The 26202-nt window shown below is 48.4% G+C and overlaps 1 protein-coding gene and 1 long non-coding RNA gene across 5 annotated transcripts in view; one reads left to right on the forward strand and one right to left on the reverse strand.

Annotated features, from left to right (window-relative positions):
- Positions 1-9541, forward strand: part of LOC123860943 (uncharacterized) — a 30593-nt gene extending 21052 nt beyond the window's left edge. Inside the window, exon 5 of the long non-coding RNA XR_006794911.3 lies at positions 9384-9541. This is a non-coding gene — a long non-coding RNA (uncharacterized LOC123860943). The remainder of the gene's footprint in view (positions 1-9383) is intronic.
- Positions 1-26202, reverse strand: part of PCSK6 (proprotein convertase subtilisin/kexin type 6) — a 182342-nt gene that overhangs the window by 12517 nt on the left and 143623 nt on the right. For 3 of the 4 annotated variants that reach the window (XR_010404901.1, XM_045899529.3, XM_045899532.3), the window contains 6 exons: positions 12299-12478; positions 12091-12129; positions 6515-6617; positions 5381-5577; positions 3703-3790; positions 47-150 (listed from right to left, as the gene is read on the reverse strand). Coding sequence is in view for 3 of the 4 variants with exons in the window: in XM_045899529.3 (XP_045755485.2) it covers positions 47-150; positions 3703-3790; positions 5381-5577; positions 6515-6617; positions 12091-12129; positions 12299-12478 (711 nt within the window). In the remaining variant the exon portion in view is untranslated. The remainder of the gene's footprint in view (positions 1-46; positions 151-3702; positions 3791-5380; positions 5578-6514; positions 6618-12090; positions 12130-12298; positions 12479-26202) is intronic. The other variant, XM_045899531.3, reaches the window with a different exon arrangement.

The raw sequence follows: 26202 nt of genomic DNA on the forward strand, positions 1-26202 counted from the left end.
CCATCGGGCATAATGAGAGCAAGGCCCCTGCACGTGATGAACTCACCCACACAGGTTTGGCAGGTGTGATGGCATTCCCCACATTTGATTAGCTCAGAATCAAAGTAGGTGCCTGGTTCACAGTCTGGAATGCAGTTGCCCCGTGCAAGGCTGTTGAAAAGAAAAAAAAAGAAAGCTTGTTTTCATATCCCTTCCAAAATTCTAATGAAATTACGATCTGCTCTCAATCGCCTTTCATGAGAGGGAAGGGAAGTTGCTAAAGCACGGCTCTTTGTGTCGCTTGAGGTTCCAAGCTAACGAAAGCAGGGAAAGAGGGGTCCTAAGCCAGCTCGAGGCCCAGCAGGAAGGGATGCCCCGGACCCAGAAGCCCCAGGCTCCATCCCCAAATCCCCGGGGCCGAATCCTCGGGCTCTCTCTTGGCTCAGGCTCTCTCTTGGTCTGTGCTGGCTTCTCTTTACCGACATGAACCAAACTGGAAGCCAAACCCCGAGAGGAGAAAGTGAGCTTGTGTGGGTCACCCCTGGAGGCAGGCTGGCTCAGTCCCGGCCCTCCACGAAGTGTGAGCACTGATGACGTGTGAATGGGGGTGGTGGTGGCCAGACAGGTCCGAAAAGCCCGATCCATGCCTGACTCTACCCTGCTTGAAACCTTCGGTACCTCACGACGAACTGGAAATCACGTCCGCTCCTGGGACCTGACGGGTCCCGCCTGATACCGTTCCTTCCTTCCTGTCTCACCCCGTGGGTGCCTACTTCACCTTGCTCACGATGCAGCAGAACTTACGAGTGTGTGGATTCTGGAATCCTCTCTGGAGCTGGACCGCCCATTCCGGGATCCTGCCTTGGCCACTTCCTAGCTGTGCCGCCCCGACCCCGGGTAAGCCAGCATGGGCTGTCCCCTCACCTGTCTCCTCTCCCGTGCACTGGGACAAGCATGGCTCCCGCATCGGAAGGCTTGTTTTGAGGACTAAATGAGCAAAGACTCGTGAAACCCTGCAATGGTCATCTGGCACACGGTAGTGTGTCTGCCACAAGGATTTCTTCAGTTCGCAAGATTACACTGCGTTTGATGCACATGTCCTAAGCTGTCTGCCACCAGGCACGGGGGACAAGTGCTCTGGCGTGTTTGCGAGATCCAGAGAATCCTGCGTTTCGTGGGGAGGTGTCAGGGGGTCTGGAAGCCTCTCCGCATCCATGGCGGATGCCGGCTCGGGGCTCCGGGGCCACCGAGACTGGCGGTTAAATCCAGTCTTTAGTAACTGATGTTTCCCCTCGAACCCTCTGCAGCATTTATCCCCTAAAGAGATGGATGGCTGCGAGTCAGCAGCTCGGCCGCTCGCACCGCTTTAACGTGACAGCGATGGTTTGAAGCTACAGCTTAAAAGGATATTGGGCAATAAAAGGAAGCTTTCTGTGGATTATGGCTGACGATGTTTTCCGAGTTTGCGTGCCTCTCTGCATGCTTGTGGTGCCTGGAACCGCTGCTTCCATCTGGGTGGCTCCTCCTTGGTGGGCATTTTCTGTACGTGACCCTATTCCTGCCCTGAGCAGCTGACCTCCTCTCTCCCACGGGACTCACAGGACCCAGAAACCAGCTCCCTGGGACTCCCCCAGTGCTCCCAAGGCAGGAAACAAGTTCCAGTGAGTTGGACCCACAGAGCCTTTCCCCTGCCTCCTCCCAACCGCTGACACCTGCCTGGGGTTTGGGAGCCCAGGTGGGAGGTGCCTGTTCGGGGCCCCCAGCTGTGGCCCCCAGCTCAATGCCACCTTTCCCCTTTGGGGACCTCCTTCCTTGACCACTTCATCCTTCCACTGTTAATCCTGCCTTGTCCAGCCAACAGGTTTACAGGACCACGGGCGTGATGTGTGACTCTGGGAGTCCTGCTTCCCTTGCCTCTCCCCAGACTCCCGGGAGCTTGGGCCGGGGACCCGCTTCTCTCCTCTCCCTGATCTGGAAGAGTAAGGGCAGGCTAAGGGGGACCTCACGAAGGCAGCGTCGTCGCACTTCCTGGGCAAACAGTTTCTCTCCCCAGTGAGTAAAATGGGAGTAATATTATCAATATCCTAGGGGCGCCTGGGTGGCTCAGTTGGCTAAGCGTCTGCCTTCGGCTCAGGTCCTGATCTCAGGGTCTTGGGATCGAGTCCCACGTCACGCCTGCTTCTCCCTCTGCCTCTCCCCCTACTCACACACACACACACTCTCTCTCTCAAATAAATAAAATCTTAAAAAAAAATAATATCTATGTCCTAGGTTGCTGTGAAGATTTATTTTTTTTTTTAAAGATTTTATTTATTTATTTGACAGAGAGAGACACAGCGAGAGAGGGAACACAAGCAGGGGGAGTGGAGAGGGAGAAGCAGGCTTCCTGCCGAGCAGGGAGCCCGATGTGGGGCTCCATCCCAGTGCGGGGCTTGATCCCAGGACCCTGGGATCATGACCTGAGCCGAAGGCAAATGCTTAATGACTGAGCCACCCAGGCGCCCTGCTGTGAAGATTTAAATGAGGCACTATTTACAAGCATCTGGAAGAAGGGCTTGTAAAATTGTTCTCATCAGTACCTACTCCAAAAACATTCAACTCTACTGGTGAATTTCAGTCCTGGCAGCATCCTCATCATCTGGGAGCCTGTTAGAAATGTAGAGCAGTGGGCTCTGCTCCAAGCCGGCTAGACCAGAATCTGCATTTGAACAGGAGCCCTGGTAATTCCGTGCACACACTGCAGGGGGGAGGCATCTCTCTCAAGGACCCTTCCCTTTCTTCCTTAACATGCGGACCCTGGTTCTAGTCCATGGACTATGGGAGTGTTCATAGCATGGTTTTGAATAGAATGTTTTCTAAGCTCTAGACAGTAACTTGGAGGAACACGTAATGTTTATTGGGTTGCATTCAATGCAATTTGGTTGTGTTCAATGGGCTAAACAAACATTTCAAAATATTCCAATAAAAATCATTAACCCAGTAAAATGTTTTTAAAGCAGACGTGTCCTGAGCTTGTGGGGAGAGGGAAATCCAGGTATCTAAAAAGCAACCCCAGGAAGCAAGCTTCCAGAGCAGGGAAGGAGATTCCGGAGCTGGGAAAAAAGAGAAGGCAGAGACTAGAGAGGGAGGGTGGGCTTCGCAATGCCTCCTGCAATGGGAGGGGCACGGGAGTGGATGCCCTTCCTGGTGCCTGAAAGCGGGAGCTCTGTTAGAATCCTCACCTTCCCAGCAGCCACTCTGCTTTACATGGTAGGGCTGATTACTGTTTTCACTAGTTCCCCAAGTACTGCATAAAAGGGAGAGATTTTACCTTTCCCCTAACTTTCTATTTTATTTTAAAGATTTTTACTTATTTATTTGGAGAGAGAAAGAGAGGGAACACAAGCAGGCAGAGGGTCAGAGGAATAGGGAGAAGCAGACTCCCCACTGAGCAGGGAGCCCGATGCGGGGCTCGATCCCAGGACCCTGGGGTCATGACCTGAGCTGAAGGCAGACGCTTAACCGACTGAGCCACCCAGGGGCCCCCTAACTTTCTGTTTTAAACATCAATCTCCAAGTGGAACTGTGGTTTCTAGACTCAGAATCTTTACCCTGAAGGGCTTTGGGCCTCTGCTTTTACCTTTTAGGAAAAAGTTGCCAAAACTTGGTAAACCAATGACAGAAACAAACAACAAAAAAGCACAAATGCTCTGCCGTTCTTCAGGTCTGAAGGGAGGGTTTTACCTGAATCCTTCTTTACAAACAGTACATTTTTCTGGTTCATCAACGCACTTTTTACAGCTTGGGTGGCATTTAAGGCAATTTTTCTGACCTGGAGAAAAAGAAGATGAGGAGAAGAGGAAGGAGAAGAGGAGATGTGACTCAATCCTGGGCAAAGAAGACTCTGGCATTTCAAAGCGGGGTTGATAGAACAGCTCGTCACTGGTGTCAGCCTCCAGGAGGGATGATAGAGTGATCAAATAGCCAGAGGCCACGTCCAGACCGCAGGCCCACGTGTGGGATCACAGGTCTCTCTCCTCTCCTTTCGGGAGTAAATGAAAGCCCTTACACAACCTTGAGGCTTTGGAGGGGGGACCCTTTCCAGAGGAGACACGCTCTGCTTCTGTTTGTTTCAACCAGGACTGAAACCAATTCCTGGCTGACTGAGCAGAGATTAATCAGGTGTAAGTCTTTATATATATATAAAAAAAAAGTGACAGGGTTGGAGCCTACAAAGGCCTCAGAGCTGCCCACTGGTGCCTTCATAGGGGACCTTATTGAAGACTTGGTAGTTACAAAGACTGAGACATAAATCTAGGACGCCCATCACACCTCCTGGGGAAATGCTGGGTCACAACCCCGCGAGCGTTTGCCTGTTCTTATCTGGTCTTTCCTTCTGGCACCTCATCATCGCCACCTTGCGTCTGGGCCTGGAAGCTCAGGGCTATTTGCTACACCTCCGTGCCTCCTCCTCTGGGCCCCATAGGTGGCCTTACACACAGGCAGCAGCTGTTCAGGGAGGATGCTGGATCAGTGAGGGTGGCTGATTCTTGCTTTGGAAGCAGGGTGGAGATGAAGGAAACTCCACCAGGAAAACAGGCCTGGCTGGTAGCCCAGGGCAGGTGTTTGCAAAGGAAGTGAAATGCATCTTGCAAGATAATGGGTTTTTCCTCTAAAGAGATTCTGGTTCTTCGGTGGCTTTATGTGTCTTTAAAGATTTCCTGGCTCCTTCTCCACAGGAAGAACTGTAATGCCATCACAGGCTGGATCAATGATCCCTCCTGCATAGCAAGGGCCTCTGTGGGAAGGCTTTGACCTACACAAATCGCCAACGTCAAAACGGTAGCTTCTTTGAACTTGAGAACTATCCTCCATCTGTTTAACCCAGACCCTGTCTTTTGCCTCTTCTGGGGCGAGGTGCGTTGGTGAAACCCTGGCTTGGGGTCCTGAGTCCCAGAGCCATCCCCCCATCCACCCACCTTCCTGGGCCTGGTGGAACGGCCGGACCCCTGGTTTTGCGGCTCTGAGTTCAAGTCCCACCTGTGCCGTTACTAGCTATGGGCTTTGTGCCGCCTCTCAGCTTCGTTTTCTCATCTGCAAGGCCAGGAAAGCATCACCCACATCTTAGGGGTGTGGTCACTACCTGTAAAATGTGCCACAAAGACTAGCCCATCTTTTCTGAGCCCAATTAACACTGGCCCAGAGGCTCCTCTTTGTCTTTAAAGGACTGAAAACCTTCTGCCCATACTTGAATCCCGGTTTCAGCTCCGCAGTGCTTGCTAGGAAGGGCTTTCTCCCAATGTTGACTACCAGGTCCATAAGCTGGTGCCAGATTCCCTGGGGAAATTCTCCCAGGAGAAGGGACCCCAGCCCAGAGAGGGGGGCTGACTCATCATTCCTGGGCACACAGACATGCACTTACTTTCATCAGCATAAAATCCAGCAGGACAGAATGTCACACAGGTGTTCATCTCCTGATGGTGATAGAACCCACGGCGGCAGGACAGGCACTGGATCGGGCTCCTGCCCGAGCAGGTCTCACACCCCTTGTAGCACCGGCGACAGCGTCTTGCTGCTGTGTCCCCAAAGTAGCCCAGGGGGCACACGCTCACACACTTCCTGTGGGATCAGGAGCCACAGAGGACCTTTCCAAGCCCGCCCCGCCACCACCCTGGAAGCCTGCAGCACTGCTGGGTCCTGCTAAGGCAGGGCACCTAGCTGGAGAGGAAATTCTAGCTGTCCCTCCGCCCCCTAAGTCAGCAAAACTCAGAGGGGAACAAAGGCCCCGGGGTGAAGGTTAAACCATGTATGCCCGTGGACTTGGTGAGCACAGCTGAGAGGTTCCTAAGTACAGCGGAGACGGCCGGGACTTGGGTAAGAACCGAGCTTGCTTGCCTTTCCAAGTCTCCCCAGAGGGGGCGCTCCAGGGCACCTGGATGATGGTATTTGACTTTTGGAATTCGTAGCTCTGCTGTAACCTCACCGCTGGTGCCCTTGGGGAGCTAGTCTCGAGGACAGCGAGTAAAGGCAGCAAGCAGGCCGACTGCCTTTGCACGGCGCAGGGTGAGTGTGGCTGTGTCTGGGAGCTCGGGGACCCCACAAGAGTCACGCCCGTAGCCCCGCGTGGCCGCACGGCTGACTGGACACTCGGGGGTGGGAGCTCCCCAGGCCTGGCCCGTGGGGCTTTTAGAACAGCACCGGCCTCTAAAATGACATCTGTCTCTAGTTCCCAAGCGGTCAGCCTTGGCCTACGCAGTCTGACCCATTTCTGTTTAACAAAATGGCTAGAAGACAGTTTCGGAGCACAGATACCACCTCCGATTTCTCTGTCGTGGGCGTGAATTACTTGTGTGATGAGGACGAGAAGTTACTAAAACTTACACAATTCCCAAATAGTTAATCTCAGTGGAATCTCCTTTTTTTGGGAGGGGTATGACATGACTTCATAAGTAGGGCACCAGGCTGCGGGGGTGCTAAGCACACAGCCAGGAACAGGTCACCTTGCTGGTCCTCTGAGGGGCTCCAGGACACGCGATCGGAAGCCGCAGCCCGTTACCTGCTGGTCTTCACGCTCCCCAAGCTGAAGTGGACACAGTTCAAGCATTGGTCTGCTTTGGGTCCATCACAGCCCTTGTCTCCACACTCCGGATGGCACAGACCTTAAAGAAACAAGCATTTCCTTTCACCCATAGAGATGCTTTGTCAACCCACTTCAGTGCCCTAAGAGCCTGTGTTAGGGGCCAGAGGAGCTTCCCGAGAGAGTGGTGGGGCTGCCGGGGCTGGACGGAGCGTCCGCCCCCACGGCAATTTGGCTGCGCTGAGAGCTGAGCCTGGCCCCGGGCTCCAGCGTCAGAGGGTCTGATGACTCAGATGGCAGCCCGAGGAAGAGGAAAAGAGCCCAAGGTAGGTGGGGACCCACATGCACGAGACGAGCAGCGTGCGATGGCAGGAGAGAGGCCGAGAACACCCTTCCTCAGGGCATTGCCCTGAGGAAGGGGTCGTGATCCCGGGACTGGCCATCGCTCCTGATTCCCAGCATGAAGGACAAAACAACGCAGTATGAGGTGTCAAGGGCATGAGGGAAGCTGCTGCTAGGCAGTGATGATCCGACAGGAATTCAGCAGGAAAGGTGGAGAAGAGGATTCCCTACGTGCAGTGGGGGGGGGGGGAGGGGGAACAGGATGGATTTGCAAGCTCAGCACCACGGGGTGCGGCTATCTCTCAGTGGGGACGGGATGGGCCCTTTTCTGCAAACCTTTGCAGCTTCCTTCCCTCGCGGCCTCTGCTGTGGGCCACCCCATCTTCCCCCAAGTCCCCCGCAATCCCCACATTCTGACTCTGGGGCCTGCGGTGGAGAGAAATGCGGGGAGCTCGGCGGCCTCCAGCAAGCCTCACTCTTGCGGGGCTGCCCTGCGGGGGTGCCACACGGATGGGCCCATCAGGAAATGTCTAGTGCTCTCAGGCCCGGGTGGGGCAGGGCCACAGGTGTCCCGTTCACCTGGCCTCAAGAACGTGACCACAGCGTGCCGAAGAAGAACAAGCACTGCGGTGGGACCCTCCGCCTGCCTTACCCCTGACCCTGTTCCTCCCGCTCTGGGCAATGGCTCCAGAAAACCTCCCCATGTTGGGGTGGGGGGAGCCCAGCGGGGTATTATGAGGGCTTTTGAGTCTTTAGAAGAAAAAAGCCTTCTGTAAGGTTTGAGTTGTTGGAAGGGGTGGGGAGCGAGTTCAGAAGCAAAGAAGAGGTGATTTGCTGGCCACCAGCATTTCATGGGGATGTAGGCAGAGACAAAAGTCCCCATTCTCTGCTGCCCACAATGGGTCTTTGCTGAGGTGCACAAAGCCCTCTTCATTCGTCCTTAAAGGGCCTGCAGACCTTCCTAGTGTTAGACCCGGTTTATTTTGCTTCCCTCCCCGAAGGTTTACTGTTGTTGATATTTCCAAAGTTTTCATTGTGGGTCCCACTGTGAACCCCTTTCAAGGCTGCGTTCGTCCCGGGGAGCGCGCTGCGCTGGGCTGGGCTGGGCTGGGGAGGGCTCTGGAGTCCGTGCCTCCAGTCTGAGTGCTAGCACTCGGCCTGACGGGCCCAAAGCTTATCACTGAGCCTCCCCTCACCCCCACCCCCTTCCCCAGCTCCAGACTGTTGGGCTATTTTGCAGTCAATTCTCATTTGATTTGATTCTTGTCCGCCTTATTCCGGGCCATCTATGGGGGACAGCCTCAGAAAGCCTTGCTGCCTGCCACATTGTTTTTAATGACCCACTGCGCTGAAGACACAGAGGATTTGGACTACTGGGCTCTGACCTTCCCACCCAGCCCCTCCTGCAGTGGCCCCGAGGATACATCACCTTAAGGACCACTGCCTTCCATAGTGATCTCTCCCCCAGAAATCTAAGAGAAGCAGCAGGTCTGTCTTGTTTGATAAAGTAAACAATTTCTTCAGTCTTAAGGACATTTTGGGGGGGACAGGGAGGAGAGAGGACAATTTCCCCACTCTTTCCTGACATGGGAGACAGGAGCTGCAGGAGGCGGGATCTGGACTAGGGTGTTTATTGCTATATTCAGCACCTAGAAAGGCATTTGGCATAGGGCAGATACCCAATAAACATTTGCTGAGTGGCTCAAGGGTGAGAGAACGGATGAAAGAAGAGTGGGTGGAAATTGGGAAACATCCACAAACAGAAAGTTCTATGATGTCCCAAGAGAGGGATAGCCTTGGGGAAGGCCTGGTTCATGCTGTGTGGACTGGACTTCACCCTCTTGCTCCCTCCCAGGGCCTCTCTGTGGCGGAGAGGTTAGTTAATAACCCAAAGGGAGCCCCGTGCAAGGATGGGGTCCACCCAACAGTGAAGGCAGCAAAACCCAACCGGGCGTCTAGCTAACCAGCCACGTGCAGCCCCCAGTGAACAGCTTGGTAAGACACTGCCCAAGGCAGGACGCTTGGATGAGTATCGATAAGCACCCTCTAGTATGGCTGTCTACTTGAGTTGTCTCAAAAAGCCCAGTATCGAGATTCACCTCTCGAGGAAGTGTTCGTAGATTCAATCTACTTGGCTGGCTGTCTTATCCCACTCACTCCATCACTCCTAAGATTGCACGTGCTTCTTTCAGAGTGGAGCAGCACATTGCCTGGGGGAGCATATAACCCCAAGGCTCCGGATACAAGGGGAGTGTGACTCATGCACTGATGAGCCACGGACTCCCATCTACAGGGCGTTAGAATGATATGGGCTCATTTGAAATCTCTACCTTAAATCTTTTGTGAAGGAAATCCAAGGCATCAAAAAGCCCCACAAAAAATGTTAGAAAGCCACCTGGGAGTTCCAGAAGGCCTTTGTCATCAGGTGGTGCTTAGACCAGAATCTGGAGGAACGGGAAGACTTGCTAAGTATCTCCATCTTTCCCCTGCCGTTCATGTTGTCCAGGAAAAGCATGCTAGAACCTCACCGGCAAACCACTGGACATGAGGCGGAATGCAGGGACAGAGGTGGCCGACCGCAGACAGGAGTGCGGACGAGACTAACAGACCCCTTTCACTGCAGGTCTGGTCTTCCCTCCTGACAGCTTGGGACCCGGGCCTCGGCTCTGCCAGGTAGGCGCTGACGGGCCCTAAGTCTGTCACCCGACGCAGTCCTGCACTGGACATGGCACGTGTCCTGTGTATCAACTCCCCTGGGCCCATTGAGCTGTCCTGGAACATGTCCAGGCCAAGGCTTTGGGGGCTCCTGGCTCCCCTCAGTTCTGTGTGGCTGACTACACTGTCCTGAGCCGTCCTCAGCCCACGCACCCTCCCTTCCTGAAGCTTGGGCTTCCCTTCATCCTTGTGACCTTCTGTCCTTCCCTCGAGGCCACTCTCCTGGAGTAGCCTAAGCACCTCCCCGGGGCCTGCCACCATCCTAGCTCCCCAGCCCCACTACCTGGAATCACCTAGCACAGCCTCCAAGCACCCCCAGACCGGCTGAATCTGCCTCTGGGGTGGGGCTCTTCAACCAAGCATCTGAGGTGGGTCACTGGGGTGGCCTCACTCACTGCCATGCCTGGTGCTCTCCAGTGGCCTCCAGCTCGTGTCCCAGCAGGCAGGCCGTCACCACAGGCTCTCCATCTTCAGCACCTCAGCCACTCACGTTTCCCTGGCACCTTACCCAGCCACGCGGCTACTGCCCTACCTTCCTGCTGGACGCCCCAGCCTCCCGATCTCCCAGCCCTACCCCCTCAGTTGGATTTCCACACCTTCGTTGACCTCAGGAACCACAGACTCCACCACTACCGTGGATTTCCACTTGCCATGGCCCTGGGGAAGTAACCTGTGGCCACCTCCTCTGTCCCTGTTCCCAGGGGCAATGTTGGCTGAGAATTTGACCTCGGCCTGTCTGCATCACCCTTTCCCAGGACGGTTCTCCTGCTAGCTCTTGTGAGGCCCCAGACATTTCACACGGGAGTCTGTCTTTGCCCCTTGCTCCCCTCCTCCCCTTTACCTCTTGTCCCCTGGAGCTCTGGCCCCCCATCTCTGCCCCCGGTGCAGTGCTGTCTACGCCCCCTGTTGCTGTCTCCTGGGACCACAGCTGCGTCAGACTCCCCTACCCCTTCACCATGCACAGGCCCTTGGTGGGGTACCACCAGGCTGTGGTCATCATCCCCATGCACCTCTATGTCCGTGGTCAGCTCTCAGAATTCTTGAGAACCTTCTCCCCCATGCGACCACTCCTGCTTCAACCCGCCTTACCTCTGCTAAAACTGCAGAAAGCTAATAATCATGGGGCCACTTCAAAATCACCCTCTTTCCCTGAGCTTCCGTACGGGGGCTTATCTGTGACTGAGCTTCCATGAGAGCCATGGACGAGCAGCCCCATCCCACAAGCCCTTGACCGTGTTATCTAACATGGCTGCTCCCTCTTCCTCCCCCCACACCCCCCTCACCCTTCTCCTTCTTCTCCTCCTCCTCCTCCTCTTCTCTCCCACCGCCCTCCACACCACAGCACCCTCCTGATCTCACTCCTCTCCCACTCTTTCCCTGTCTCTGGCTCTTCCTGCTGTGACTGGTCTGCCTGTCCCACTTGCCCCAAGACTGTAGGGACCTTCCCTGAGAGTCAGGAACACATCCTCTTCCCACGGAGACACCCTCTATCCATCTAGGCTGGGCTTGGGCAAGACTAAGTCACTTGGGCTGCAGGGCAGTCTCTTTGTGAGATTCCAGGATAGTATAAGTTTAGAGTCAGTAGCAGATTTTAAGAAAAAAAAAAAAATCAGACCTTTATTAATAATTACTGAATCTTGCCACCACTTATAAACCACAGGGGGAAACAGAGCGGATTAGTCCATCCATAATTCAATGCTCCATTTTAAAGGAACGGGAGAAGAAATTTAAAATTGAATCAACCATAATTTATGCTCGATATGTATCAGTGGAATTCTCTGTTTTGTTACTTTTCTTTTTTCAGAAGCTATTAGATAACTCAAACATCAATATCCTTAGATATCACCCATCATTTATCAAGCAGCTGTAATATTTAGCTCAGGGAAATATGCCCAACCAGAAACACTCGGTTTCTCACAAATCACCGTGGGATGGTTCAGAGGGAAAGGGACCTAACATGCTAATTACAACTGTGCCCGGCCCAGTGGCTGGAAATGTCTGAAGCCCTTCTTCCCCAGGCTGCTGTCTCTAGGAAGGGGGTTGGAGGTCTAGAGCCGGGGCCCCCGCTGACAATGGAGAAGAGGGGTTCCCACAAGGCATCTTTATTTCCTGTTAGATGCTTAACCTGTTCGTGGTGACATCATTATCTACTGACGTAAGGTCCTGAGACCTTCTCCTGGGCCATCGTCCCAGCCTTCAAGGGCGGTCAAGACCTCCACTGCTTGCTCCTTTCCTGGCTATGTTCATTCAACCCAACCCTCCCGGGTCCATTAGGACCCACATCCTTCCCACCTTCTGGCTGTAGGGACAGAAAGTGGATGGACTTGAGAGGGTCGGGAGCCTGAGACATGAGACGAGAGATTTTGAGGATAAGACGGGGCCTCAGGAGAAGGCTCATTAGCCAGGGGGCAAGTCCCAGTTCTGGTTGGGCATATGGAACCTTCTGTTTCCCAGCCTGGGAAGGTTGGAGAATACTTACTGGTTTGAAGTATACTTACTGGTCTGTAAAATATTAGGAGAGCCGTGGGTGGAAGGAGCTGTGTGAGTGCAAATTACCATCATTATTACAACTTCCAGGAAAGAAGGCAGACCCACTGTCATAATCCCCATCTTTTGCCAGGAGCGATCCCACATTTTAAGAGCCGCAGTGGGAAACCAAAACTCAGAGGCTGGCCTGGCCATCTCCTCTGGCGACAAGTTCATTACCTGTGTAGTCCTCTTCGTCCTCAGGAACCTCGGTCTGGGGCGGTGACAGAGCAGCCTTGGGGGGCTCCAGCATGGGGGCCGAGAGCTCCAGCATCCGAGAGCGTGACTGATGGGAGCTGAAGGTGTTGTAAGGGTGCTCGGCGGTGCCGTACAAGATGAGGCTCCATTCTTTCAATTTCCCTGAAAGGTGCCAAGCCCAGACTCACTGGACAGCCACGAAACCTCCCCCAGAAAGCTCTTGAGGCGCCTGGCCCAAGGCCTCCCTCCCTCCCTCACAGAAGTGCAAGGTGCAGGGCTCCCACTGCAGGGCTCCGCACCCACCACCTCCCTTCCTAGGCACCTGAGGACCAGGGATGCACTGCGACTGCCCAGGCCGTGTTCCCTGTCCCCCAGTCTCACTGCAGCTCCCTCGACTGGCCTCCTCCCCTTCTTGGAATATCCAGAGAGCAGATCTGAGGCCTGGCCCTGAGCCTTGCCCCATCTGCTTCCAAACGGGACAGCTGGGTTACCAAGGACTCCTGCTATTAGAAGCCCTCACCCCAGACCACGGGAAGATTGACCTTGGGCTCCTTCCTGTGTAGCTGGCCCAGGTGAGCAGGGAAGTATGATGGGGTGACAGTGGTAATGCAAACCCAAATGCCCCAGAGGCTGGGTGTAGGGAGGATGTCCTCCAAAATGGCAGTATGAATGGCACGGATGCCAGACTATGTGGGGGGAGGGGAGAGGCACGGAGAGGACAGGCTACATGGAGCATATCCAGCCATGCGCAGGGCGGAGAAGGGGGAAGGCAGGGACCCCACCCCACCGTCCGCCTCCACGTGGGAATGATGGCCCGTGTTGCTAGCTCTTCCCAGGGGTAAAGAGAAGTGAGAAACCTCAACTGCAATTTGCCCGTGAAATCCGCAATATTAAAAAAAACGCATCAGAAGCCAAGTTAGACAGGCATGGCGGCCAGCCCAGGTGCAGGCCACAGGTCCGGCCTTCCCTGCTTTACTCTTGTGTCCCTGGGCGGTCAGAGCCGTGAGATCACGTAGAGGAGGTCACTGCTGTCCTTCTTGTGCAAATGAGGGGCCGAGGTCCGGTGTGACCAGCAGGGGACATACTGCTCATGCTCATGGACTCACCGTGGCTCCAGCCCAACACACAGTCATCCAGCTGTGAGCCACTTCGAGGAAGCCTCGTGACCGGCCACCGGGACCCAAGCTGGGGACAGTGGCTTTGGCAGGTCCATCGCTGTGTCAGACAGAGACAAATCTCTGTTTTCCTCTTTATTCTCTATCACTGGGGTTCTTGGCCATCAGAATGCTTTAGGTGAGGGACACGAGTGCTCCGATTCTTCGCTATTGATGTGTGTTTTTATTGTCACTTCTGCTCCTTTTATTCCCCTTCTTGGCTCTGCATGGCAGGCCATCTGTCCTTAGATATCTGTCTATACACTATTTTTGCAACATGGGCAGCTCTGCTGGGCTAACTTGATCTTTTGTTTGAATTCCAGGAATATCTGACTCTCCCGAAATCCTAGAACAGGAGGCTCCTGCTTGCCCACAGACTCCAGAAGCCTATGGGCTGTAATCCATCCTGCCCGAGGTGCTACGTGGAGGCCAGGGGCAGAACCGGCCTGCACGCACCAGGCCACACTCTGGTGCTGTTCTAGTGGTGTGGGATGTTGATCCGGTTATACCATGTGGCACACAGCCACGCCCTACCCAACTGAGGTCCCAGGCCCCCAAAGCCTGTAGCCCTCAAGCTATCCCAAGTCAGGCCCTGCATCCACATGGGTCTCTCCAGGCCTGGCCAGGGCTGGAGGATGCAGGTCCTTCAATTTGCAAACATATTCCTGAGCTACCTCCTAGGACACCAAGGACTTCCAAAGGGCCTGGTGCTTCGAGATGCTCCACGGCCATTCCCCTAACGCGTTCCTAACAACAGGCCACACAGTTGATGGCGCCACGGGAAGTACTTGGCATGGGTGCAAGTGCAGAAAACACAGTCCCCGGTTATGAATTATCATCTGTTCTCAACCTCCGAAGACCAAATTAGAGCCAGATTTCCAAACCACACAGGAGCTGGGCACGTTAACTGCAGGGCAAGGAACTGATTAAGGGGGGAGCATGAGGACCACACGATAGGGAGCAAGGATCTGTAAGCTGTCATTTGAGGCCAGATCTGTTTCCACCCTGTATCATGTCTCCAAAAACACCCACCAAAGGGTGTTGCCACTAAAATTAGATTCGCATTTTCAGATATAGCTTTGGTAGGACAAACAAGAGAGGCCACTCTGAGCTCAGGATCAGCACACACCCAGCAGGGGGAGGGAGAGTGGAAGGAATTCCAAGAAACCAAGACAGTAGGTCCTAAAAGTTCTCATCACAAGGGGGAAAAAAAAAAAAAATCACATTTTTTTTTTCTTTTTGTGAGTGTGTATCTGTATGAGATGATGGATATTCCAAACTTACTGTTTCTATAAGTGTGTAACTATTTCACAATATATAGGCAAGTCAGGTCATTGTAATAAAACAATAAATAATAAAACATTATAATAAAACAACAAACTTGTACACTGCTGGGTGTCAGTCATAGCTCAATAAAACTGAAAGGCAAAAAACAAAAAGAATTTCGAGAAACCAGCAGTAGGAACTGCCTTGGGGGGAGGCTAGGGTTCAGGAATAGAAAAGAGACTTCATTTTTACTGTATTCCCTTGGGGACTGTTTGATTTTTTTTTTTTTTTTAAAGCTTCAGCATATATAATTTAAGAAGAAATTTAGTTTAATGAAAAAAAGTGGTTGTATAGTCAAAGAAAAACCATTTAAAAAACTGTGGTACTCAGAGCTTTTGGTTTATGTTTCTGAATAAGTAATAAATACGAATAGTTCAAAATCCAAATGTATAAAAGGGAATACAGCAGAGTCTCCCTCCAGCCCCGTCCCCTGGCCACAATCTCTCTTACCACAGGCGACCCCATTACTCGTTTCTTATGTATCCTTCCAGAGGCATTTTATTCTTCTTTTTTTTTTTTTAATATTTTATTTATTTATTTGTCAGAGAGAGAGAGAGGGAGCACACACCAGCAGGGGGGCGGCAGGCAGAGGGAGAAGCAGGCTCCCTGCTGAGCAAGGAGCCCGATGCAGGGCTCGATCCCAGGACCCTGGGATCATGAACTGAGCTGAAGGCAGGAGCTTAACTGACTGAGCCAAGCAAATATGAGCATATATTCTGCCCTATCCCCTTTATTAACACACCTGGTAGAACCTTCCGCTCCTTCCTTTTTCCATTAACCATGCATCTTGGTGACCTTCCCATCACTGCATCAGAGAGATGCTGAGTCATTTACTTAACGGTCCCCAACTGATGGGCATTTAGGTTGTTTCCAGTTTGCAATTACAAACAGTGCTATAATCTTGGCCACATAAGGAGGGAAGGGATCCAGGGAGGTAGAAAGAGGTTCCAGTGTTTGACTAGGTCCCAGTGCCAACTCCCTCTATGCTCACCATCCCCAGAGTCTGCCCTCACTTTGGGGAGATGACACACATGGGTATAGAAAAGCACAGAAAAGTAGGAGAACCTATCTGCGGCGGGGGTGGGGGGGGCGGCGAAGGGGCGAACTATGCCGGACCAGAGACAGGGTCCATCCTCAACAGAACTGCCCTGCAAAGGCAGGAGGACTGAAAAATGTCGGCTTGCTTTGGTCAAAGCATTTAACCAGAACGTATTACTTACTATTCAAGACACTCGGCATGCCTGTTCAAGTTTGCCCTGCTAAAACCCCAACCAGTACCATTAATTCCTTAATTTCCGGGGGGGGGGGGGGCGGGGGGCGGTCTTCAAAGACATCCAAATCCAAATTCTTTGTTTTTTTTCTTTCCATCAGATTCCTGAGACTGTAGAAGAAAGAATGACAAATCCACCTGCTTATTAACCACTTGGGGCGGGCACTGCCAGGACTGCCTCCAGATGTCACCAGCAAAGCCCAGGCAACAATAATTGTGTGAGAGGCGGACGGTAATCCTGGCTAATGCCAGTAAATGGCTTTATCATCATTCACTATCTTCAGTGCAGCATTTCCCCTCGAAGGGTTGAATTGGTAATGAACAAACAGGATTATTCCTATTATTCAAAGGAAGAGCCAGCATTAAGGGAGACTAGGGTTGGATTTGCCAACAGGAAAGTATCAGCAGTCATGAAGCTTTTCTCTGCCCGGCATTTTGAATCAAGCATTAGGAATACTTGAGAGGGGAATTTACAATTGGAGACAAAAGAGGGTAGAAGTGGGGGCAAGGTTTTGTTAGGCTAAGGACTCTGAGCTAATACTTTTGAATTCTTGGGTTTTCTTTGGCCATAAGAAGTTATTAACAATAAAGAACGTATTAATCCTCCCCCCCACCCTTATATTGAAAACATACAGGGAGCAATTCTCTTTAGTCAAAACGTAGTAAAGAAAGAGGTCTAAAAGAAAAAAAAAAAAAATCAAGAAATACTTTTCAGTCTCACCCCCCCCCCCAGTGGAAGTTTTTTCCTTGTGAGGGCCAGGGAACCTGACTTACAAAGTTTACAAAGTTTAATGAAGAGGTCTTGGTGGAAGGAATAAAAAAGGCTCACCTCCCTGTTTATAAAAATATACAAAAACACTTTAAAGGGGGGATTTTACGGTATGTGGATTATATTCCACTATATTGCAATAAAGCTATTATATGAAATACACACAACACACACACACATGTGTATTATATACACATGGAGAGAAACCCCAACATTTACTCAATAAATTTAACACATAATTAAAAATGCATTTTAGGTCCACATTATGGCAACAAAGATGGAGGAAAATAAAGGGAATATAGGAAATGACCTGGAAAGGACAAGGAAGAGTGTACACGTGTGTGGGCCCCCCGTGTGCACGCGCGTGTGCGCACACATGCACACGTGTGCGTGCTCACCCTCAGAGCCCAATGTAAGACAGGGAGATGGGAGAACCTTCTCTATGATCTTGTAGTCATAAAAACCATTCAAGACGATATTTTCAGGACCAGGAAAAGGATCTGAGAATCCAAGCTCCAGTGTTCATTTAGGCGAAGGGTAGAAACAAATCTACATTTGGAGAAGAACAATCGTCGTCCTGTATGGCAATGCAGAAAGGAGCATTTTCCTTAATGGCACCAATAAGGTGAGATAGGAAATGCTTAAATACCACCTTTTTAACATTTTTTACTTTTTTCAAAGTCATGCATCGACAGTTTGCCAAGTCAGGTAATGCTACACAGTTTAGACCAAAGACAGAAGTCCTTTACATCACCTTTTCGCACTTTGAGCTTGATTAAATTTTCATATGCTATGTCCTCGTTTCTCAGTTTTAGACACCATCCAATGACAACCTACGTAGGACATGGAGAAGCCCCACTCTCACACCATCCATCATATACTCACGTCCTCCCCCATATCCCCAACACTGTTAACACCATTTCTTACTAGGTTTTCAATGTCTTCTCCCCCACCCCACTCCCATTTCATGTTGTGGGAGATTTCCTCAGGTCTTCTAACCTATTGACTTTCTAGTTTTTGCCTCATGTTTAAAATTTTCAAGGCATTGATCTGGTTCTCCCAATGTTCAATTTTCTCAAAATGCAGAAACCTGTTCTTGTTTTATAGATGAGATATTTTCTCTTATCTTTCCTGAGGACACCTATGAGATAATAGAATTTATATATCGGTCTCTGCTCCAGTTCTTGGCACAGAGCTCCTGAGACTCTTGTCATTTCCTAATTGAGAAGAGCAATAGGAGCTTCTCTTGTTATAATATTTGTCTTTGACCCTGTCCCTGACTCAGGACTCCTAAAATCCTTGTAAATTCCTAAGCATCCTTTGTTCTATGGAGGTGACTCTGGGTGGGCTCCTGGATGGAGGCTGGTCACCAAAAAGACCAAGCTATGATTAGAAGCTTGGAATTTTCAGCCCTGTCCCCCACTTCTCTAGAGAGGGCCTAAAAATAAAGTCAGTAACTGATCATGCCTGCATGAGGAAGCCTCCTTAAAATCCCAATAGTATGTGGTTTGGGGAGCTTCTAGGTGGGCAAACACATCCACACCAGGAGCGTGACACACCCCAACTCCGCAGGGACAGAAGCTCCTGTTCTGGGGGCCCTCCCAGACCTCACCCTCCCTATGTATCTCTTCATCTCTTCATCTGTATCCTTTATCATTTCCTTTAACAAACTGGTTGAGTTGGGGTGCCTGGGTAGCTCAGCCGTTAAGCATCCGCCTTCAGCTCAGGTCATGATCCCAGGGTCCTGGGATTGAGTCCTGCATTGGGCTCCCTGCTCCACGGGAAGCCTGTTTCTCCCTCTTCCACTCCCCCTGCTTGTGTTCCCTCTCTTGCTGTGTCTCTGTCAAATAAATAAATAAAATCTTAAAAAAAATAATAATAAACTGGTTGAGTGTAAGTAAGTGCTTCCATGAGTTTTGTGAGCTGTCCTAGCAAATCAACTGACTCCCAAGAGGAGTTCTTTAGAACACCAATCTATGACCAGGGGGTCAAAAGCACCAGTGAAAACCTGAACTTGCTACTGGTATCTGAAATGTATGTGAGTGTGTAGGTGTGGAGGGCAGTCCTGTGGGACTGAGCCCTTAAGGTGTGGGATCTGACGCTATCTCTGGGTAGATGGTGGCAGAATTAAGTTGTAGGACACCCGACGGGTGTGACTAAGAATTGCTTGTTGTGGGGGGAAAAAACCCACAAACCTGGTGACTAGAAGTGTCAGAAGTGAAATGTTCTGTATGAACAGTAGAGGATATACACAGGAGGAAAACTCAGTAGGAAATAACTGGAGTTTTCCCTACACAGGGGAGGAATAACTAAATTTTTCTATTTTATATGACCAATTATAGTTTTTCTAAAGGTTTCTTTTGCTGCCTGACTTGCTTTTTCTTCTCCAAGTTTCTTCTCTGTTAGGGTTTATTTCTGCTTTAACACTGGATAATTTCCTCAAATGTCTGGTGGTCCTCGAGGGGGTTTTTTCATATTCAGTAGTAAGGTACTCAAAAGCTGATTGGAAGCTGTGTGTGCTGGAATATGGAAACATACTTTTTGTTTGTTCATTCATTTTGTATAGGGCACACTTGCTAGCTTATACAATATGAGAAAAGAAATGTTATCATAGCATATAAGGTGGCTCAGACGTAAACAAGGCTTACATAGTAAATGTTAACACTTCTCCTCAGAACAATGGAGGTCAGAGGAAAATGTATTATCTTTCCAGCGCTGAAATCTGATATATTTTTCCAGGATCATGACCTGAGCCAAAGGCTGATGATTAACTGACTGAGCCACCCAGATGCCCCTGAAATCTGAAATTTAAAAAATACTGCCAACCCGGGGAAACCTGGGTTGAGTCTCTGACTCTTTTTTTTGACTTTTTTTTTTGACTCTTGATTTCTGCTCAGGTCATGGTCTCAGGGTCATGAGATTGAGCCCCTGGGTTAGGATCCGCACTCAGCATGGAGTTTGCTTGAGATTCTCTCTCTCCTCTCCCTCTACCCCTCCCCCATTCTCTCTCTCTAATACATAAATACATAAAATCTTTTAAAAAATTAAAAAAAAAAAAAATACTGCCAACCCAGAATTCTATATCCAGTGAAAATTCCATTCAAGACTGAGTGGAGTCATGGAAACATCACAAGGATTTCCCCAAATCAGAGTCAAAGTCAATGTGTCAACAAATGAACAATTATACACATTTTTAAAAACAAACAAATCAAATTGGTTGAAATAAAGACATTTTGAAGTAAATCCAACCGGAGTCAACTCATGGCCAGCAGGCCAACATGATAAGAAATGATAAAGGAAATTCTTCAGCCAGAAGGAAAATGATAAAAAACTGGATCTACAGAAAAGAATAATGAGCACCAGAAATGGAAATACATGGATACACAAAAAAGAGTAGCTTTTTTCCTTCTCTTTCTTTCTTTAAAAGACAAAGACTGCTTAAAGCAAAAATATCACTATAAAATGGAGTTGGTAATATATACAGAAGTAAAATATATGACATAATCATAGCATAAAGTTGGGGGGAAAGAAAGACACTGTCATTAGGCTCTTAACATGTGTAAAGTGTGAAGCCATGTGATAGTAATTCTAAGTAAACTGTAATGTATTAAGAATACATATTGTAATCCTTACAGCAATCACACAAACATGGTTAAAAGTTCAATAAAGGAAATAAAATATAATATTCAAAATTATTTAATTCTCCCGCCCCAAAAAAAGGCAGGAAAAGAGAAACTTTTTTTTCTTAAGGGGCGGAAGGGAGAGAGAGGGAGACAGAATCTTACGGACTCCACCCACGTTCAGCAAGAGTCCGACACGGGGCTCCATCTCACGACCCTGAGATCACAACCTGATCTGAAACCAAGGGTCAGACACTCAACCAACTGAGACACCCAGGTGCCCCAAAGAGAAACCTTTTTAATACTGTTGGATTTTGCTTAACACTGAACTTGGAATTTTTGTAGTTATGTTCTTGAGTGAGACTGGCTGAAAATTCTCCATAATGTGCTGCTGGGATTTGGCACCAAGGATACACAGGCTTCATTCAACTACTGGGGACTGTTTCCCTTTTTTCTACTGTCTGAAAGAATTTATGGAATATTGATGTTATTTCTTCCATTTGAGTGTTTAGTGGAATTTGCCAGTTCATCTATCCAGCCTTGACCTTCCTTTTAAATTATAGAAACAATTTCTGCAGATAATTTTAATCTTATTTTTTTCTTGTGTCAATTTTACCAAGTTGTATTTTTTTTTTCTTGGAATTTGCCTATTTCACTTAAAATTTCTTTTTCTTTCTTTCTTCCTTCCTTTCTTTTTTTTGGTCACAAAGTTGTTTATAATACCTTCTTCCAGTAACTTTAATGTATACAGGATGTATAATAATAGTCATCATTTTCATTTCTAAAATGATATATTCTCATTATTTCCCCTTGATTGGTCTTCCTAGAGGCTTATCAATTCTATTCGTTTCCTCAAAGAACCAATTTATGGTTTTCCTGATTCTCTCTTCCATATCTTTGCTTTCTATTTTATTAATTTCTGCTCTTAAAAACATTTCCTTCTTTCTGCTTTCTTTGCATTGACGTTGGTCTTTCTCTACCATCTTAAGTTGGATGCTTAGCACATTCATTTCCAGGCTTTCCTCCTTCCTAATACATGCGGTTAGGGCCATAAATTGATGAGAGAGAAGGCAAGCTGAAGACCAAGCACACGCTGACACCCTGCAACCTCCCCCCAACCCCCCTCTCCTGGGTGGGACAGGTGGGACATTCTTCCAGGAAGCTCCCAACTATCTTAATGTTAACGCCTTGCTAGAGGGAAAAACAACCTGAATTTGACGATGGTAAGGGCTCCAGATAACCTGGGAGTCTTCTTTAACGTACGAAAATCCTTTTGAAACCTCCCTTTTCCTTACCTCCCCCAACTCCCAAGTATATAATCAGCCACCCCTCATAAACCCCGGTGCCTCAGCTCCTTCTGCCCAGGGGTCCTGTCCCGGTGCCTTAATAAAACCAGCATTTTGCACCAAAGACGTCTCAAGAATTCTTTTTTGGTCGTTGGCTCTGGACCTCACCCCACCAATCCTCACCTGCATTCCAAAACCACATCAAATTTCTCTCTCTCCACTAGTCCACGCTGGCATCCCACTTGTTTGCATATGTGCTATTCTTATCATCATGTAGTTTTACATATTTTCTAATTTATATTAGTCTTTTTCCTTAGACACATGAGTTATTTAGAAGCATTTTGCGATTTCCAAGTGTATGGGCTTTTCCTAGTTATCTTTTTATTTTGATTTTTAACTTAAGTGTAATGTCAGAGGACAGCGTTTATATGCTACCAATCCTTAGAAATATGCTGAAGCTTGCCAAATAGCCCACTGTGTGGCCGATTTTCATAAATATTCCGTTTACACTTGAAAAGAAATTGTATTCTTCTGTTGCTGGGTACAGTACTCCAACAGGCCCATTAGGCCTAACTTGTCAGTTGCAATGTTCAAATCCTGCATTCTTACTGACTGTCACTGTTTTACTCATCAAATATATTTGAGGCATATTAAATCTCCTACCTTGTGTGTGAGTTTGTTTTTTTTTCTCTTTGTAGTTTTAACAGCTTTTTGCTTTCTGTATTTTGAGGCCATGTTAGAATTGAACCAAATCTTCTATCAAGGTGTAATAATACTCTTTAGTTCTTTTTTTTTTTTAAGATTTTATTTATTTTTTGACAGAGAGAGATAGCGAGAGAGGGAACACAAGCAGGGGGAGTGGGAGAGGGAGAAACAGGCTTCCTGCTGAGCAGGGAGCCCGATGTGGGGCTCGATCCCAGGACCCCGGGGATCATGACCTGAGCAGAAGGCAGACGCTTAACGACTGAGCCACCCAGGCGCCCCAATACTCTTTAGTTCTAGTGATGCCTATTGTCCTGACATTTCTGCTTGTCTGATCCTAATCAACTATACCCGCTTTCTTTTGGTTGGTATTTGCTTGGTATGTCTTTGCCCATCTGCTTTAGTTTTTAACTTTTCTGGGTTTTGTGTGTATGTGTGTTTTCTGTTTTAGATACCATTCTTTAGAGTTCTATGGGTCAGTCCCAGCAGGAAGCAGACAGCATAATTAAACTGGGATAATCCACGGAGGCTTTAATAAAGAGGCTATTTACAAAGGTGTGAGCAGAGCAAAACAAAGCCGCAACTTTGGAGAGTGAAGTTCTTTGGGGCCAGTAACAGAAGGTGTGTTAAGCCCTTAGGCGTACTATATTCTACTGGCATCAGGAGGGCTGGGCTGAGACCCTGAGGGATGCTGGCTGCTGGGGGAAGCTAGAGGGAAACAAAACAAAACAAAATAAAACCTCATAAATAAATATCTCCTTCCTCCCTCCATTCTCCTGTGGAGTTTCCCCTGGCTGAACTCAACGGTAAGCCACAGGCAAAGAGTCTGTGATGAGGCCAGCCTCCTACGATAGGGTGGAGTGGAGGAGAATTGAGAATGGGGCTGGTGGGCATGAGAAACACAATTTTTGTCTTCTAAAATGAAGCCAATGGACTATTTACCTTGATTGAAACTACTGAAGAGTTGGACTTGTTTTGTGTGTTCTGCATTGGTTTCTTTTTCTTTTCTTTTCTTTTTTTTTCCTTAATTTTCTGTGCCTCTGAGATCCCAGCTTTCTGCAGGTGCTATAAAACTCTCTGGGTAGGCTCCCCAGATCCAGCAAATACCCTAAGGGACAAGCCACCATCATTATTACTCCATTGACCTCTCTGACCGTCAACATTTCAAACAGCATTTAAAATTCTCTTCTGTGGGCAGGCAAACACTTGGTCTTCCTATGGCCGGAGGTAGGATTCTAGAACATCTTTTAATATTTCAATTCTGTTTTTGACTTGGGGTAATTTGTTAGTAATTTAGAAAAAATATCTACCTTATACTAAAAAGAAATTCAAACATTATGGAGAAAATCAAATCCTAAACAAACTGGGAATGAAAAAAAAAAGAATTATCAAAACTCTGGAGGAAAAATTTAAGATTATCTGTAAAAAATTAAAGGTCAAATAGCATACCAGAAAAAATATTTATAGGAACCATGACACATCCTGGGCTATTACATCTGTATTTTTACCTTGAGTACATCTCAGCTTAATAACGACAGCACTTAGACCTCTTGTGACAAAAACGGAAATGGCAATTTTCCAAAGAAAAAACACACTTTGTACACAGACATTTGGAAAAGGTGTTCATCCTCATTAGTAATTATCACAATGCAAATTAAGGGAAGATATCCTTGATTTTCTCTAGAGCTGGCCAGTGAGTGTGCCTGGTGAGATTGTAAATTGGTTCAATTATTTTGAAAAGAAAATCAGTAATACGCATCAAAAAGTAGATATGCTTCCATCTCTTATTTGTCCGAGTGATTTACTTCTGGTGAATGATCCCCAGGAAATAATTTTAAATTTAGGAGAAAGCTTTCTGCACTCTGCTGTCTATTTATAATAGCAAAAAAATGGAAAACAGCTTACATGTCCAACAATAGATGTATGGCTTAAATAAATTATGGCATTTCTACTTGAAGTTTTATTTAAAAAAATATAAAATGCTGCTTACAAAGGATATATAATGACATTAAAAAAGTGCTTGATATGCAAATAATAAAAAGAAATACAGAGTTATGAAGGCAGCATGGTTAGAACTATGTAAAATGTCAGGAAAAAAAAAAAAGACCAAGTAGAAATATAGATATATTCTTGAACATGACATGTTTCTGAAAAAAAGGAATAAAGTCATATGTTTAAAAATTAAATACACTTAGGGGCACCTGGGTGGCTCAGTTGGTTAAGCGTCTGCCTTCAGCTCAGGTCGTGATCCCAGGGTCCTGGAATCCAGCCCCGCATCGGGCTCCCTGTTCAGCGGGAAGCCTGATTCTCCCTCTCCCACTCCCCCTGCTTGTGTTCCCTCTCTCTCTGTCTCTCTCTGTTAAATAAACAAACAAACCAAAAAAAGGGGTTTCAGGAGAGCTCTTTCTCTTCTCTTCATCATTTCATTTTTCATTTTCAGCCACATTTAGAATTTTATCTGCAACAGTGAAATATTAAAGAAAAATCTCCTCTTTCTGTTATGTTCACCATTGGGAGACACAGAACCGACTGGCAAATGCCATGGTTCACAACCACGCACCACAGCAGTGGGGTTGGGCCCTCACCAGCTAAGCAGGAATCGATACTTCTTTTTTCCTTGGGCTAGGACACCTGGGGAATGGTGCCACTCTTTGTGGTCCCTTAGACAAGTAGAAGGGAGGCAAAAAGACCAACTGAAATACTGAGTCCTATCAAAGCAAAAGGGGTTAGAAGTGAGACTTCGGGATAGCCGTGCGTATGCTGACCTTTTGGAAACCGTACTGAGCTCTCAGCTTCTGTTTCAAGAGGAGCAGGAGCGATACTCTCTAATTGCACTTTCCAGAAACCAGAGAGTTCAGTGACAAACTTGAAAGCCAGCACAGGAGGCTCGTGATTTCAATCTGACTTCCTTTCTAGCTGCCAGTACAAGAGAGATTGAGCCATTGATCACAGATTGCAAAATTTCAACTCATCCCACCAACGGAGATGAGCTCAAAACAGATGTCAAGTAAAGAGAAGTCAGTAAAATAACAATAAAGTGAGAACAGCTCTGCTCTTAGGAAAAAAGAAATGCATGAAAGAGCTAACTGAAAGGAAATCAGAAAACCATGGAGCTTTTTATGATTAAAAAAAGGGGGGGGGGAACCCAGTCACACAAGAGAGACTAATTTCTTCCACTTTTAACCTATTATTAAATGTTTTACTGAGTGTGCACAGCCGAAAACAGAGCTGATTAAAATTATACGAGCTCTTGATTTAAACAAGGTTCATGGATGCCCGCACATTGAGTCACTCAACAAATCCTCTTCGACCTTGCTCCAAGTGCTGAGCACCGGGGGCGGGGTGAGACCAAAGCCTTAGCACTGCACTCCCAAACGCAAACTCCGTCTGTCTGCCAACACAGGAATCACACTGCACCCGTTCTAAATACGATCCTTTTGATCATCTCTCCCTTTCCACTATTTCCTACAGATTACTGAAACTCATGTTTGGGTTGCTACCTGAAAATGTGCTTTATTTAGCCCAGGTTCCCTTGAAAACGGGAGTCTGAGGCCAAGCCTAGGGGCTGAGGGCTGAGGCTTTTTTGGGAGGTAGGACCCAGGGCAATGGGAGCCAGGGGAAAGCAGGAAGGCAGGGACCACAGGAACACCAAGCTGGCTCAGGTTTCATAACCAAAGAGCAGGGCTCTTGGCCAGGGGACATCTCCCACAGAGGCTTTGTGGGACTCTAGGGGAAGGGCAGGAGCTTATCTCCTGTCTC

This window comes from Mirounga angustirostris, unplaced genomic scaffold, assembly GCF_029215605.1.
Source record: "Mirounga angustirostris isolate CCGP_5_RB_7025 unplaced genomic scaffold, mMirAng1.0.hap1 SCAF_9, whole genome shotgun sequence".
Lineage (NCBI taxonomy): Eukaryota > Metazoa > Chordata > Mammalia > Carnivora > Phocidae > Mirounga > Mirounga angustirostris.